At 35.4% G+C, this 16414-nt stretch overlaps 1 protein-coding gene across 2 annotated transcripts in view; it reads right to left on the bottom strand.

The window, feature by feature from the left end:
- Positions 1 to 16414, bottom strand: part of LRP12 (LDL receptor related protein 12) — a 47874-nt gene that overhangs the window by 10149 nt on the left and 21311 nt on the right. Inside the window, exons 2-4 of one of the 2 annotated variants that reach the window (XM_064646921.1) lie at positions 9518 to 9574; positions 2667 to 2802; positions 1053 to 1255 (exon numbers count right to left, since the gene is read on the bottom strand). In XM_064646921.1, coding sequence (XP_064502991.1) covers positions 1053 to 1255; positions 2667 to 2802; positions 9518 to 9574 — 396 coding nt within the window. The remainder of the gene's footprint in view (positions 1 to 1052; positions 1256 to 2666; positions 2803 to 9517; positions 9575 to 16414) is intronic. The other variant, XM_064646930.1, reaches the window with a different exon arrangement.

Here is a 16414-nt window from a genome sequence, read left to right as displayed (position 1 = left end):
AATCTGCTCTGATAGGTCAAGTCATATCATACCTCTGTTCCCCTTTTTTCTACTTTAGTGTATATTAGAAGGCATTAACAATAAATACTGTTTCTTAAAATAATGGTTTTTTAAATGTGCACCGCATTTTTAAAATTTCACAAATGCTAAGGTTTTTAAAAAGTGAATGCAGGAAAACAGGAGTGATAAACATTATAAGCACACTGAAGAGTGTTTAAGTCAACAAATGTGGTGACAAAGAGTGAAAGGAGAGTAAAATGTATGTGCTGGCAGTGATCAATTTACAGAAAATGTTCATTTAACTAACAAACGCGAAGAATAGATGTAGTATAAATGATACCATCTTCTTGTTCTGTTACACATATATACATATTTTTATATATATAGTACACTCACACACAGTTTATAAAATTAGGATGTCAATAGAACCTTGGCCTTGACTTCAAAACTTGTAAAACTGAACTACTAGACTTGTCCTATCTGAATTAAATGACTATGCTCCATAGGTGGAAGTAATACTAGTAGAATATGTGTCATTAGACCTGTTCAGGTACTGATTACATTCTAACTCAATCCTTCTGCATTGCAAAACCTGGAAGAGGTTGAGAAGAAAGTTATAACATGAAGTTATAAATATTGATGGGAATATTGCAGTATCAAAACATGATTTTTTCCCTCTCTTGCCATATTTATCATACTCAGAAGTCTACCTAACTAATTTAATCAACTAATTTTAGTCCGATGAAAACATTTCAAATCTCAAACTCTGTTAAAAAAAACCTTCCAGGTGCCTAGTATTAACAGCTAAATTTTTTCTTCCCCAAATCATTCACTCTGCTTACTGCTATCATTGATTCCCACTTTGAATATTCAAGTTGTGCATGGGATCAAAATACCTTAACTAACATATATTTTCCCTAATTTCAATAAACCTTGAAGTGACTACAGGTATTTCCTGTAAAGGGAATTATCCTCCTACATGGAAATACTTCTTGAAAGATGAAACAAAAAGTGAAACCATAAAATTATACTAGGTATCATTTGAAACATACCAGCAAAGTAGGCTAATCTGAAGCCTTTTCTGGAGATGCTATCATCTGAATGAAACCTGATCCAAACATGATCCTGTGAAGAGATGTATGGTGAGGGAATGGAAGAGCCACACGCTCTGTAGCCTTCAACGTTCTTGTAGCTTCCAATTGTTAACCAATCTGAGCTGCACCGCCGAGATCCCTGAACATCAAAATCTTGAAAGCTGAAAAACAGAAAAGGTCAAAATTGCTACTGAACTGGATGTTACACAACCAAGCTGATGAATTACTACACATAAAAATGGAAATTAGTTGTACGTTTTTTTAACACGAAATAAAAGAGCAGCTTCTCTATCCCTGTAAGAATAGGACTTAACCTTGTGGTGATACTTTTATATTATGAGGACAACAAGAATCCATTTAGTTAAACAAAATATTGCATCCACTACTTAAAGAAGCACAGTTTTTCTACAAAAAACATTAAGTCTTCATATAAAAATAAATTCTGTTATTGAAATTGCTCTTCTGTGTCTCCTTTAATGACTTTTATATATTAGTAAGTGGTTCTGTTTAACCCAAATTCCATCAGAATTTTAGCTAATTCTACACTTATGACAACGATATAATTTGACATTAAAAATACAGCTAAATTGGTCAAAATTATATTTTCAGGTAAGACTTTCTCCCAGTTGCACTACTCAGCTACCCAAACACTGTATTATGGAATGTCATGGTATGGCTACTATACTGTCATGGTAATGAAGTGTGAAGGGGAGACAATCTGGGCAAAACAGGTCTGTACAGACAACAGAGAAGTTTATCAGAACCGAAATGTGATATGAGTGGAAGAAAACAACGTGAAAGGGAAAAGATTAGTTTTATTAAAAATAAACAGTATGAAAAAGTTTAAAAAGTGTTCTAGTAGCTAAATAGTTGTACCCACTTTACATTGCATTTATGCCAGTTGAATATTTAGTAGAAAGATGGTTTAAATTAAGAAGCAATACTTCAAATGAATAACTGATGTCACAGCAAGTCTGTACTGGAAATCGAAGTAAATCTGCAGGTAATGCAGTTTCAAGATCAAGTCTATGAAACGGTATTAACTTGTACCTTGATGCTCAAATAAACCAGTAATGGCGAATGAATCGATAAGAACTTCAATCTACGATACAAATTTTTGACATTACTACTTTAGAAAAGTGACAAGATTTGTGAGGAGCTATGAGGAGCTCCCTGCATCAAAACTCAGCCTTTCCAAAACTGCAGTCATAGCTACTGACTCACTATTTGTCCCTGACATTTTTAAGCACACCATGAGACTTCATAGCAATGAAGCATTACAGAACTTCCTCTATACATTTTTAATGCAAAATTCTTATATTTCAGACACATTAAAAAGAATTCAAATAAATGAGCACATTGAACTTCTTGCTAGGCACCAATTCTCCAGCTGAAAACAAAGGCTACATGGCTGTGTGAGAGCAAATCAGATAACAGGAAAGGCAGAAAACAGACAAAACTGAAATCATTCACTTACAGGAAGGAAGAGAAAAACAGTATACACAGTTGGCAGCTAAAAATATCTAGTTAGTACTTCTTTGATCCATGTGGATAAAACAGGAGCACTGTTACCTTATAGTAATGATCTCCCCTGGGTTGGCATGGATGTACCAGCTACAATTAATTCGGGCAGGATACTCAGAGGGCCACCCTGGACTTGTGATTGTTCCACTTGGTGATCGAATTTGTTCTGGAATATCTCCACAAGCTGAAAAATACATATATATTGAAAGAAATTTTATTAATTCCATTTTTTTTAAAGCCAATAGGACAGAAAAAACCTCCAACCAATCAGCACTAATTAGATTATATACCGATTAAAAAAACCCAGCTTCTAAAGGAGTTTGTAATGGAACATGTGAGCCAAAACATGCTTTTCAACATTGCCAGTGCAGCAGTTCTTACTTATATCAATTATTATTACAGATTAAAAAAACCATTATTCTATACAGACTTTGACAAGTTTAATATAAAGTGAAAGATTCTGTATTTCATAATTTTATTTTTGGCCTTCACAAAGATTCAGTTCAATTTAACCATGAACTTAACACCTTAAACTGACAAGTGCATTGAAGGTACAAAATAACTTAAAGCTAAGTTATCAAGTAGCTGAAATTTCCTGTCTTAGGTAGACCCAGTGTTTGACCACCATTTAAATACCTGCCTCCCAGTTCTTGACATGGAAATGATCTTCACACACAATTCCAAATGCTTGAAAGGCAAAGAGCACTTACTGCAGCACACTTCATTTATAAGTATGAAAAGTTAGGTTCATAAGAGATTACTCTTAAGAGAGAGACTTGTGTTACTACTTTTCTGATTAAGGACTAGAAAGCTTATATTTATAGGTCTAATTATATGCAACTGAAGTAACTCAGCCATTTGTATTCTTTATTATAGAGTAGCTTTCTGCATTGGCCTTAACTCAGCTGCTATTCCTCTTACAGGAGTGTTCTCAGCTCTGTTGATTTTATTTCAAGTAATGTATTTACTGAGTTTGTGGTTTTGTTTTCCTAGTTTTATTCCCCTTAGCAGTCTTATATACAACACCTGTCATATATCTGATTCACAACCTTCACTGTAGACCTTCAAATTATGAGGAAGTTTCAGTGGTCAGAAAACACATTAAAAACAATTGCCCTCTGTGTTTTTATTTTTCAATTTTCTTACTGCTAGTCCAAAACCTGCAAGCTCTTAAAGTTTACTGGTAGCACAATCAGTTTACACACAATAGTTTAAAAACAAGAACTGTAACAAATGAGGAAGCATTTTCATTATTGTCTAATCATCAAAAGCTTCTGGAATTTCTATTTGATTAAAATAAATCAGAACTGATACAGTAAGCAAACATGATGAAAAATGAACTGCATTTAGAACAGTGCGAAAGTTGTAAGAAAGTAATTTGTAAAGAGGATTTTTTTTTCTATTTTTACAATCAAGCTTTCAAAATAATTTTGCAATACTATAAAGACCTGAAATTATTGTCTGGCTCTAATACAATAAGAAGTTATACTCTTAAATTATTATTATTATTATTACTTTAAAATATTTCTGCATGGTATTACAAATACATTTCTAAAAATATGTTTAGAAGTATTAAAAGACAAAAGTGCTGGCAAAATGTCAGAATTTTCTGTGTTAGCTTAACTACAGTAGCAAAAATAAACTCAGTAAGTTTATTGCTTTCCTGTACAGCTGTAAGAGAACATTGCTTTAAATGGTTTTTCACATGCTTCTTTTTAGAGCTTTATTCATGCTGCAAAGTATTAACATTAACTACAGAACATAGGACCTGCCCTTATATCTAGGGACAAAAAAGTCACAAAATACAGAAAGATTGCACTTGAACATGCATCGTTCACTTTCTTTTTAAATTTTGAGCAAACCCTATAGGTGGTGCTCTAAGACCATGATATTTTCCAACACAGCTCCTGTGTAAATGATCTTGTGATACTTTACATTTGTTCAGGCAAGAAACAGAAGGTCAGGAAAGAAAAACTGGTTATTCACTTGTTGAAGTAAAATAGCAGTGTTAACTGTTTCAGAACAAAAATATGCAAAAAACTAGAAGAAGGTATAAAACATTTTGTGCCAAGCCTGCAAATATTGGCAAACATTTCCACATACTACTTGGTTACTACTGAAATAGCGCTCAGCTTAAAATAAGTTACCTGCAGGTGAAATTTATACTACTACAACAATCACCTGATATTAGATATTTACAAACTGATAGACATGATTTTGTTACTGAGAACCTCTAAAGAAGCTTTTAAGTTTGCCTGACAAAGGAAACTTTGCACTAAAATACACGAAAATGATCCATCCAATATATATTCATTCAATTTTAGAGAGTTCACCCCCAAAAAACTTAAACATGCTAAAAATGTAAGTACAGCATGTGTCTGTTGAATAGGAACCTCCAAACACTGCTAGCAACCGTAAACTACAATGCAACTGGCTGGGCAAGTTCCTGTGCTGGCACAGCACTCCCAACAACTCTCATCTGCTCAATCCGACCCCTGCAGCAGCACAAACAGTAACTTTAACGCAAGTTTGAATGGAAGAAATCCTGCACTAAAATCCTGTATAACCAAGGTGATACTTCGAGAACACCATGAAAATTCCCAGTTTTACTCAAATTCAGGATTTTTGTTATCCTTTGTTTGCAGAGCCAGCCATATCCCTATAGTTTTATATTCTTTTAATAAGATGGCTTTTTCTCTCTTTCCACTAAAGCTCACATTAAAGAGCTGAGGGCAAAATATGACCAGTTGCAGCACCACCCAATATGGGAAGAGAGAAGCAGACTATGGAGGGCATGAAGAAGCAAGAATGATCGCAGGCACAAAACAGGGGAACAACACTGTGCTAATGCTGTAGAAGAGAGGAAAAAAATATGCATATGACAAAGTGTGGGTTGAAAAAAAAAAAAAAAGAATGGACTTGAAAAGGGAATTATAGCTTCCTTAACTTCAGGTTAGCTACATATGCTAAATGCACTTGCATACTTGGCATATATTAATGTAATAAACATCTCTTACTTATAACTCAGGAGACAACAGAAATCTCCCCTTTGCTTAAAAAAATGTTAAAAGGTCAAGATGAACTGTGCAAAAGCCACACTTCAGAAGTGCCGTCATTTTGAGAGAGAATAATTTCTCAGCAAGATTTTTTAAATCAAGGATAACCTTTTGAAATAGAACAGTATTAAAGAGAATATACTTGATAAAGATAATAGTGAGCCTTTAAAATCAGTTGCTGTCTCTCTGCCTAACCAGGATGTTTCTCCTAGATCTTTTGGAACTATAATTTAAGATACATTTTATTCATGTGTTTGAAAACATGCAGAATGTGAGCAACATCAAGGACATGGGATTGCAACCAAGGCAGAAGCAGAAGTGAAAGTGAGAAGGTTGCATTGTAGAAAGCAAAGACACCCAGTGATGCGTGTCTCAGATGTTCTCAAGTCTCATGCTGGTGGCTGTAAGATTTGGAGGAAGAACCTTCTACATGGGTGTTGCCTCTGCCTACATTCCTTTCAATGCCCTTTTATTCTTGAGTACAATTCTGCTCATCCATCTCCTACCTGTTTTAAATTCTTTCCTTTGAGAACCTTTATTTTGCTAACAATCTATTTGCAAATTTGTTTGTTACTTTGCTATTACTCTTCAGTACATTACAATACTGCAATTAGGACTGAAGATGTTTCACATACTATAGTGCAAAATAATGGTCAAAAGAGCTGTGCACATCATTTTCTGGTATATGTGGATTTTCCTGTAGATTTTTAAAAATAGGTACAACAGTTTTTCTTATTTCCTTCTTCCTAAAATTTGTTTACCACCCCACATTACAGAACATTACCATAAACTACCTATGGGATGTTAACTGGTAAACAGAAGAGAGCCAATGAAAACTTTACCAAATTCAATTAGCAAGTTATAACACGCAAATAATTAAGAAACCTAAGCAGAAATTCTGTAACAAGATCTAGAGAAGTAAAGTACCTGTAGTAAGTAAGAGTGAACAACATGTCAAGGAAAAAAGTCACTTCAGAAAAGCAGGGAGAGGGAGATTAGGGATTTATCTTCACAGTAATGCCAGAAGATTAGTTGAAAAGATAAAAGAATTAGCTTTCAATGTGAACCACATGATGATAAGGTATGCATTATATTGGACATGGTAAGGACATGAATGCAGCTGGATAAATGATCTGAAGGTGTTTAAAACAGCTTAGAGTAAAAAGAGAATAATATTGTGATAAAGTCTAAACCATGAATAGGGAGGGTAATTATTGCATTGTAACTCTCAGGAGCCACTGAAAGTCTTATTTGCAGAACTACGGGAAAAAGGCATAGGAATCTTTGCCTCCAGGGCAAGCCAAAAAGCATTATAAATCAAAGCCCTTTGCTCAGCAATACAGAGACACACTCAGCAAAAAGAAATAGTTTATATATATATATATATATATAAACAATTGTTAATGAACAACTGTTTACACCAGTGCTGAAATTCTTCAAAATGGAGAGTGAGAGGGGAGACTGGGGAGATGGAGGAATTGGTTTCGCAGTTGGGACAATTATGGCTCGACACACCTCAAAGGCAGACCTGAAAATATTTCTGAATTTTTCAGATTTTAAAAGCATAAACACTTTTCTCTACACAAGAGACAACATTTCACTATTGCTGCTGGTAGAAAAAGCATGCTCATATATTAGAGTACCTGTAACTTGGAAGATATAATATACAGCAGAAGCATAAATACCAAAGACCACAGAGGTCTGTGCTATTAAAACATAATTTAGGAAGGTATGTCACGTAGTCTTACAGCAGCAGCATGACAGAAAATCTACCATTGAGACAATAATTTCATTTTAAATCCTGTCTCAGTAGTAACTGTCCAAGAAAATCACTTGCTTGGTTTCAACACCAAGTGAAAGTTGGATTTAGAAAGATTAAAGGCCAGACGTATTTGGTTCTATTTTACAGAAACTCTGCTTGAAACTGGTCTGCTAAATATAAAGCTGTCCAGGTATGCTTGAAAAACACATCATTTACAAGTTCAAAAATATGTTTGGGGCAATGAATTTATTTAAAAGGAACTAAAAAAATCATGTAATTCATCCCCATCTTTTATACTTGGGCCATGCACTTAACATTTAAGATGTACACACAAATAGCAGTAAGGAAAATGCCACTGGGTCGGGCTACATGCTTTCTTTGGATTGTCATTAACAGACCATCCCCAGATCCATTATCTGAAAATTCCCCAGCGAAGAATTTGCACTTTATATTCAGACAGAAACTTTAGAGTGTGATATTTATTTTTTCCCATCTGGAAAGCTATTTTGGAACGCAGGAACATCAGAGCTACTTTTATATATATTTTCTTTTTTTTTTAAATTTTCTTCTTTATTTATTTTTAAATGGATCTTTCCTCTCAGTAGTTAAAGGTCTATCTACCAGCTGCTGTTATCTTGCGTAGAAAGTACGTTGTGTTCTGCTCTCCTTGGCACTGCCTATTCAAGCATGCTGGCCAAAGTACTGGAAGCAGAGTCAAAAATTCCATTCACCTCTTGCCCAGCAGATGCTTTTCTGCCTGTATTGTGACCTGTGACATGACTGTTGCAGTAAACAAAGGGGTGTGAGGTTGTTAAAACATACCCTGAAAGCTGCATAGCTAGATTTTAGGCTGTGTATCTCATACATTCCAATTCCAGCAACAATTGTTGCAGCAGGGGCAAGTAACTATGCTGATATTTATTATTTACAGTGTGCCATAAATGTACTATATATGATACTTGACGCATTACTACTGTTAAAAAGCAACAACATTTTTCACGATGCAGCACAAGAAAGGATATGAAAGGTCTTCTATAATTAGACTTTTAACAGTGTTTGAGTGGCAAACAATGAAAGGGAAATAGAAAGCAGTAGGGTGTAACAGAGACCATCCACTGACTGTACATTTATCCAAAAACTTAACTGTGAGCACAAGCAGAAATATAATGTTTGAAGCAATACTGCAAGCATAACTACAGTGAGATGTGCAAGCTGTTTTCAAAAAGGACAAGTTTGCATTTTGACTCATTTTAGAAGAAGGGTGTGTGAAAATCAGTTTGATTTCTAGGGATTAGTGCCAGCTTTCTTATGGAAAGAATCAGGCTTGTATTCTTCTACCTGCTGAGGAGTGTTTATCTCCCCATTTGCACATATCCTGAGTATCTGTATCATAAAACACGCCCAGCAGCTTGGCCGATGCTGCAAAACATCTGAAGAACAAAGACTGTACAATGGCCACACAGTCACATCACTAACACAGAGTAGTCCCGACCGTGGCTGCTGCCTGGAAGAGGCCTCAGACTGACTGGAAGAGAACACAGCAACCTTGGAGCAATGTGTGCTGCTTTTATACCACATTCTCCCAGCATCTCAGTCTCTCAGTTTCATGAGTTCTAAAATTCTTTTTTTTTCTTGTATTAAGGAAACTGTGCAGTCAAGTGTACAGTAGTTTCAGTTACTGCTTCAATCTAATCAGGTGAAATGCATAACTCTTGGATTTATATTATTTGACAGTAGCAATGTCCAAAATTACATTTCAGTAAATTTCATTTCACAAAAACTTTACTGTGGAAAGAAAATATCAATTCAACTTAAACCAACTTTTCTCTTAGTTCAATGTTTGTATGGAAAAATAATTAAGCAGTCCACTTAGAAAGGCATAATCTGTTCATGAGCATGCAGGTATCAGTTTTATCTTATGAGAATTTTTCCATGTTCCAGTTGCTTCATTCCTTATTACATGCTGCAAAAGGCAGTAATAATTTTTATAGCCAAATATCTCTTCATAAGATACCAGGTGGCTTTCAATATTTACTATTTAAGTCATGCATGAAATTTAAACATTACAAAAAATGACTTACCCGTTGACACTCCTGAAATATGCACATTTTCAGAATGTTCTGCAAGAGCACCATTTCCTAAAATTAAACATAATGAATAAGCTAATTTCCAAGATAAAATTTGTAGAAATTCTTCAGATACCTTTTTACAGAACAGAACGAACAAAAATGAAGTTATTTTAATTAATATTAAACATTAAAGGTCTTACATTAATTTATGATAAAATTTAAAAGAGAAAACGTAGAGAAAAGTTACTATACAATAAAGAAACCTCAAGTATTGCTAGTTTACTAGGAACAATTAAATATACTAGAAAGTTAAGGAACAAGAGACTTGACAGTGGTAGAGTTTTGCAAAACTATGCATTTTAGATAGTAGACTTGTATGACTGTGCATCAAATGCTATTATATTTTCATGAAGGATTTATTTCAATGCATCTTCCTCATCTTCTCCTGGATCAAGATTTGTAAGTTAATGCTACGCAAATACAGACATCCAGGGGACTACAACCACCTATTTCACAATGAATTGCAGTCTATACCCTTTATCCAGAAAGAGGGCTCAAACACAGCAGGGAACTAGTGACCTTCACCAGTTAACTCCCAGGAGAGTTCAGTAAAACTGCGGACACTTGTGAAGATGAACAAGACCCATGTGGTCATCAAGAGTTACAGACAGAAAAGTTACCCCTCCGAATCCAATACTTTGCACTTCTCCAGAGTAAAAGCAGCCTGCTAAAGCAAGTACCTTTGCTGATAGGTGGTAGCCCTGGTACATGCGACAGATCAAGTTGTATTTGTGCACATTTCTCCCACTGAACAGATTTGTCCTCTCCTTTATTCACCACCCTTTCTTTTAACCTTTACAATAAATTTTTAATAAAATCTTTCAGGCATTTCGGGAGGAGAGAGCCACTTTGATAAATAAGCTCCTCCTTTGAATATAGGCAGTGAATCTAAAATATAAAATACATCACTAAGCAAATCTTAAAACCACAACTCTTAATCCCTCAAAGTTTTGTAATATTGAAGATTTGCCATGTCACACAGATTTTCATGCACGTGAAATCAGTTGTTGCACCAGCATTGCAAAGTAAGTGTGGTATGTCTGGGTGACAAAAACCTTAAGTACACAAAGAAAACACAAATTCCTTTTATACCAATTTAAAGACTGTTACGAGTTGACCTAGAACATAATACACCTAAGCAACCACAGCTCAGTGCTCCTCCACTGCAGTGGTTAAAAATAAAATGTTTCAGAAATTGCTCCCAGGGTTGACACCAAATGCACAAAGACATAATTTTTTATTTCTTAAAGACACTATACAGTTAAAAACCTGATGATCAGAATTTGTAGAATACAGCAACTGTAATTTATTTATTTTTAAAAAAAATAAATTCCTTGGCTCCTGAAAGTGACATGTTTCCCACCCCTTTTTCAATGTACAAATTTCACTGCAGATATTTACTTATCAGGTTGCTTTGTCTCAATTTTTAAAAAAAAATCCACACTGTAACAACTCTCCTCAATGTTCAAAAGCCTTAAGTATTTTAAAACAAGAACTATTTCAAATACTGTATTAGTGAGCAACTATTTTCCAATTAAATTATTTTCTAAGTAAAATATACTTCTAAGTTTTAAAAACCTGTTCTCCAAATAATCCCTCCATTTTGCATATCACTGACATGCCAAGGAGTGCTGCCACTCTGATTTCATGCCTACAGTAAACTCAGCTCCCAATTTACAAAATAAGCATCTTTGCTGCAAAGTGATTTTAATTGTAACTGATTCCATAGAAGCACATTTCTGATTGTTTTCTATTATTTCCATCAGCATAAAAAAACATTAACAGATTTCAAGACCTTTTGTTTTAACCTAAAAATAGCTTACTGATATTTCATCTTTCAAATACATTAGGGATTATTAACCTTTTTTTTATTTGCATGTTTAAGTATATCTATAGTTGTTGTTGAACATTGAAAATTAACACCATGACAAAAAAGAAGGAACTCACAAACATTTAGAAATATGAAAAAAACCCCAAAACCTCAAGTAACTATGCTGAAGACAGTCAATACCTGGGCACTCCACTGATGCTCCCAGAATCTGAATTCCTGACAAGCTCCCTATGCATAACAACCAGGAAAACAAAAACCTCAGAATACTAATGAAATTAGTTCTGATAAAAATATAGTAAGAAAACATGAAAAATACTGACATAACAATGAAGTGATGGAAATCAAAGCAAAGGGGAGAGAGAGAAAGAGAAAGAGAAAGAGAGAGAGAGAGAGAGAGAGAGAGAGAGAGAGAGAGAGAGAGAGAGAGAGAGAGAGAGAGAGAGAAACTATAAATCAGTAATAATGAGAAGCATACTAAAAAGGGAACTCACATCTAAATCTGGTACACACTGACCCAGAATTAGGGGGTTAAGAAAACTTAAGCCAATAATCAAAGATAGAGCACTTGATTATTTTCCATCTAAATATGCCTTACAGTCTAGCAATTAATCTCGAGATAAAGTGATGTCACATTTATTGTCAACCTAACTTCAGTGATTAGTCAGAAGCAGCACTAACATGATGAAGCCTGATTTCAGATCCAATACTATAGTATCAAAATAAGGTGGGTTTTTTTCAAAATTCTTTCCTTCCCAATAATCTTCCATTACATGAAAAATTAATCTGAGAAATCTGTCAGATTATTACTTCCTTTTTTTATTGGAAACTGTCACTGAAACAGAGTGTGTTCAGATGCCATTTAAGTGTTACTAACTGCTGACAGACACCTTTAGGAATTTTTTAGGCAATGATCCTTATATGATCTCTACAATTATGTCACATATAAAGTGAGACTATTAGAATATCAATATATCAGATAACAGATCAGTAATTTCCATTAAGATATGGGAACATAATTATCTTTGAAATTCCTGTTAGGCTATTTAACACAGCAGAGGATGAGTACGTAAAAAAAATTTCTTAGGTCACCAACAACATTTAAAGAAATATTTGCTATTGATTTCCATTTCAACACAGTGCTGGAAGACACACAGAGAAGCTCCTGCCTTCCATTCAGCCTGTGAGAAATCAAGATTGTTTTTCTAAAACCAACATCTTCATTCCTTTTTTTCTGCTGACTTCTTAGAAGAGACCACTTGTGTAGCCAGGACTACACCCATCTTCTTCACATCCTTTTATAAATATTTAGCAGAATTAGGTCACTTACTTTAAGTTGTATTAAACCAAGAAATGTTTGTCAACTTTAGCCCTGCAGCTTAAGATATGGTCAGCAACTGCATGTAAGTTAAATTCAAATGGAAAAGCTCAAGATAAAAACAAGTACTTAATATGCTTTTTCTAAAGAACAAAAAAAACTCCAAATAATGTTTCCTAAATAGAATACAAGATATATTAAACTACTGATAATCTATAGATTAAACAAAAGCATGGAAAGTACTTTTAATGGATTTCTATTGATGTGCACATGAGTTTGTTGCCACCACTCATAGTAATACCCCTAAAGGTTCCTTGACTGCAATATAAAAACCCCAGTCAACTGGTTACTAAAAGAGTTAAGACTCTTGATAGAGTGTTTTACAGCATAGAATGACCTTCCAATTTCTGCCTTTCTGTCTTTGATAACTTTAACAATCTCTCAAATGGTCAAAGAATGGTTATGGTCAAAGTTGTTCGTTGATTCTGACAGATGCATCTGTAAAATTTTATTTTACCTTCACAGCACAAAGCTAGTCCTTTTGACCTTCTTTAGTTTTTTCTATTCCACTCAAATCCCCTGGGTTGCAATGCCACCTCACCTTATGATCAGGCAGAAACAGACAAGTAGTTCCACAGACACTTGAATTAATTCCTTTTGATTCATGCCTCACAACTGGCTGACTACAGAAGAAAACAAGACAACATTAGGTTTGCCTTCAGGTTTTCCAGCAGTTGGGGCATTTCTCCTCTGCAAGTCTATATGAAACAATAGTAAATTCCCCACACCCCACCCTGAAAAGCGAGACACCCTCACATCATCAATTCCCAGCAACTTTGTCCAAAGTCCTACACAGAGTCTGCAGAGGCAAACAGAATTACACAGAAGGTAAAACCCATAGCCTTGGAAGGTATTTGACTCAGTAACTACTTCTGAGTTTCATCACAGGCAGGAAATTAAACACAGGCCAAGGGAGTGGGGCTGGCCACAATGAAAAATGTGGCACCAGCAAACACTCCAAACAAACAGCAGAGTAAAACACCTAGAAAACATGACATATTTGGAAAAAGCGGCCACCAGGTTCTATGTATTTGAAACCCAGCCAGCAGCAGTGATGCTCAGCCTCAGTGTAGAGGCTACTACAATGCAGTTGCCTTCATTTTAGGATGTGATCCCCTACATCTGTCCTTCCCCACAGCCTATACACCACAGCTCTCTCAAAAATGGAATGAGTATCAGACTCAAAGGATTATCTGCATATAACTTTGGAGCACCAAACTACGCCTACAGTCCTGAGACAAGCTTCTCCTTTGAGCTCTACTCAAATTCATGCAGTTTTCAAAAAGGCAAACAGACCCCCAGGCTCCCATAATGAAGTGTCCCTCTTAGTCAAAATATTCAGATTAAGAAAGGGAAATTCTGCACTCCAGATATATATATATATCTGAACTTGAATGCTTCAGACAAAGAACAAGTTTACCTAAATACTGATATCTGAGATAGCAAATAATAACTCTCAAATGAAGCCTCATTTTGATTTTGACTTGACTAAAATTAGTAATACTAATTTAGTACAGTGAAGTGATGAATATTGCAAAAATACACACAAAAATGTGGTACATGCAACTTTGTCCACTGTGATTGTAAAATCAAATTTTATAACTTCGGTTTGACAAAACATCATATATCTTGGGACTAAGCTAAATCCAGATTGTGTTTTACAGAAAAATTAATTTAAGTGTTAAAATGAAAAATTAAAAGAAAAAATTCACAGTGGCAAAGGCCAATTTAAGTTACCTTTATTTCTGCTGTTGCACCAAGTAGTTACTGTCCACAAAAAAAACCCCAAAGCAAACCAACATGCACACCTATCTCCATTGAAGCTAAATTCTTCTTTATCAAGATTAAGCCTCTGCCATTATCTTTAACAGCTAAATTACAATCCCCCTATAAATAGAACTGTATAAATTGAAGAACTGCTGTAACTGAATGGCTGTGAAGAGAGAGCTTTTTCTACACTACCTTGAGTTAAAAGGTACTGTGGTGCATAATGAATGCTACATAAGCAGACTGGACAGGATATTTTTCTTGCACCACAATTATCAGGGACAAGAGATCAACAACACTTCCTGTATATAATGTGTTTCTAAACACCCTTTATCGCGGTACGTGTTCAACTTGCTTTACTTTAGACAATGTATTTCATGACCAAACTTCCTTTCTTCATCCTACTCCCAAAATTCCTTTGCACTCTGTACCTTATGAAGGGTAAACTTAACTTGTTTACTCTGCCTCTTGTCAGCTGAAGTTACTTTGTAATAATCTTCACCAAATTTTGCTTCTAACTGACCAAATGTGGATGATGACACCAAATAAAGGTTACTATATGCTTTCATGAACAATTTGGTGCTGCCTTCCATATTCCCTCACTAAAAAGTGATGGCCTAGTTCAAAAATAACAATATCCTTCTTCATCTACAGAAATGGCAGCTGGAAAGATACATGATGCCTCTGCAACATTCCAGGCTTTTTTGGGAATGACTTCTTTTGTTACCACATTTTGTCACAGTCCCAGCCCACTTCCTGCAAAACCTAAGCACAGCTGTGCAGAAACAAGCTCCCCCTGAAGATGCCACTTTGTCACACAGAACCAGTCTGTGGGAGAAAAGTGGGCTACTGCCCACCCATCATACCTACCTTCAGTTCATAGTTGTGATGTTACATGTAGCTCAGAGCAGGGCATGCAGAAGAACAACAGAAAAACAAGTACTACCACCGTTCCTTCAGATAAACTAAAGGATCTTTAAGGTTCCCCCCAACACAAACCATTCTATGGCAAAACCTTTTGTTCGGTGTGTAACCAAAAATACTGTATTGAATTTACATGTAGGTCACATGCAGTTAATGAGCTAAAAAAATTAGGTAGGAGCCTCGTCCGATTTTTTGGCTCATCAATTACAACTTCATCTCCTGAACACTTATATTTGTTAAATTACTGTACATTTAGAATTAAATGCATTAGCTGTAGGAATTTAATGCTGTAACAACTGCACAGCTACACATCCATAGGTACATGGCCACACTGCAGCCAAGCTCTCCTGTTCTGCAGAAGGAGCAGTATACTGCGAGTATGCGACTGAGAGAAACCACTTTCTGTAATCTCAGATGAACATGAGGTTACAAAAGGGACTAGACTTGTTTTTTCCTCATTTATAACCCAGAAGACTCTCAGAGAATACGGTTTTTCCTGTACTTTCTTTTCCATCTGTGCAATGTGTTCTCCAACCACTGCTAAACCGTATGACAGAAATTCAGATTTTGCCCTCCTCAGAAGACAGGAAGAGCTGCAGGTGCACTTCAAATTACAAGAGAAAAGGAACTGAAAGTGGAGCAAACAGTGGAGAAAAAAACCAAACCAACCGCAGTCTAATCATTTGAAACTTACCTTCCCAGAACAGCCTGTGAAATAAAGAGAATTATTGCTACAGGGAATGCTTCAAATTAAGGTGCAGCAGAGCTGCACACAGTCCACTGAAGCCAGGCAAACATTTGCTACATCTCTATATCCAGTAAAAAGGCAAAGCAGCAATATCATTCCCAGATTTCTACAGAAACCAGTCACAGCCTTTACAAGTACCATCATTTTATTATTTTCTGCCTTCTGATGGCTTAGTTTGCCATCACTACATCCCTTCAATTAGAG

The sequence above is a fragment of the Pseudopipra pipra genome, chromosome 1, assembly GCF_036250125.1.
Source record: "Pseudopipra pipra isolate bDixPip1 chromosome 1, bDixPip1.hap1, whole genome shotgun sequence".
In the NCBI taxonomy this organism is placed as follows: Eukaryota; Metazoa; Chordata; class Aves; order Passeriformes; family Pipridae; genus Pseudopipra; species Pseudopipra pipra.
This window is presented reverse-complemented; position numbering and strand designations above follow the sequence as displayed.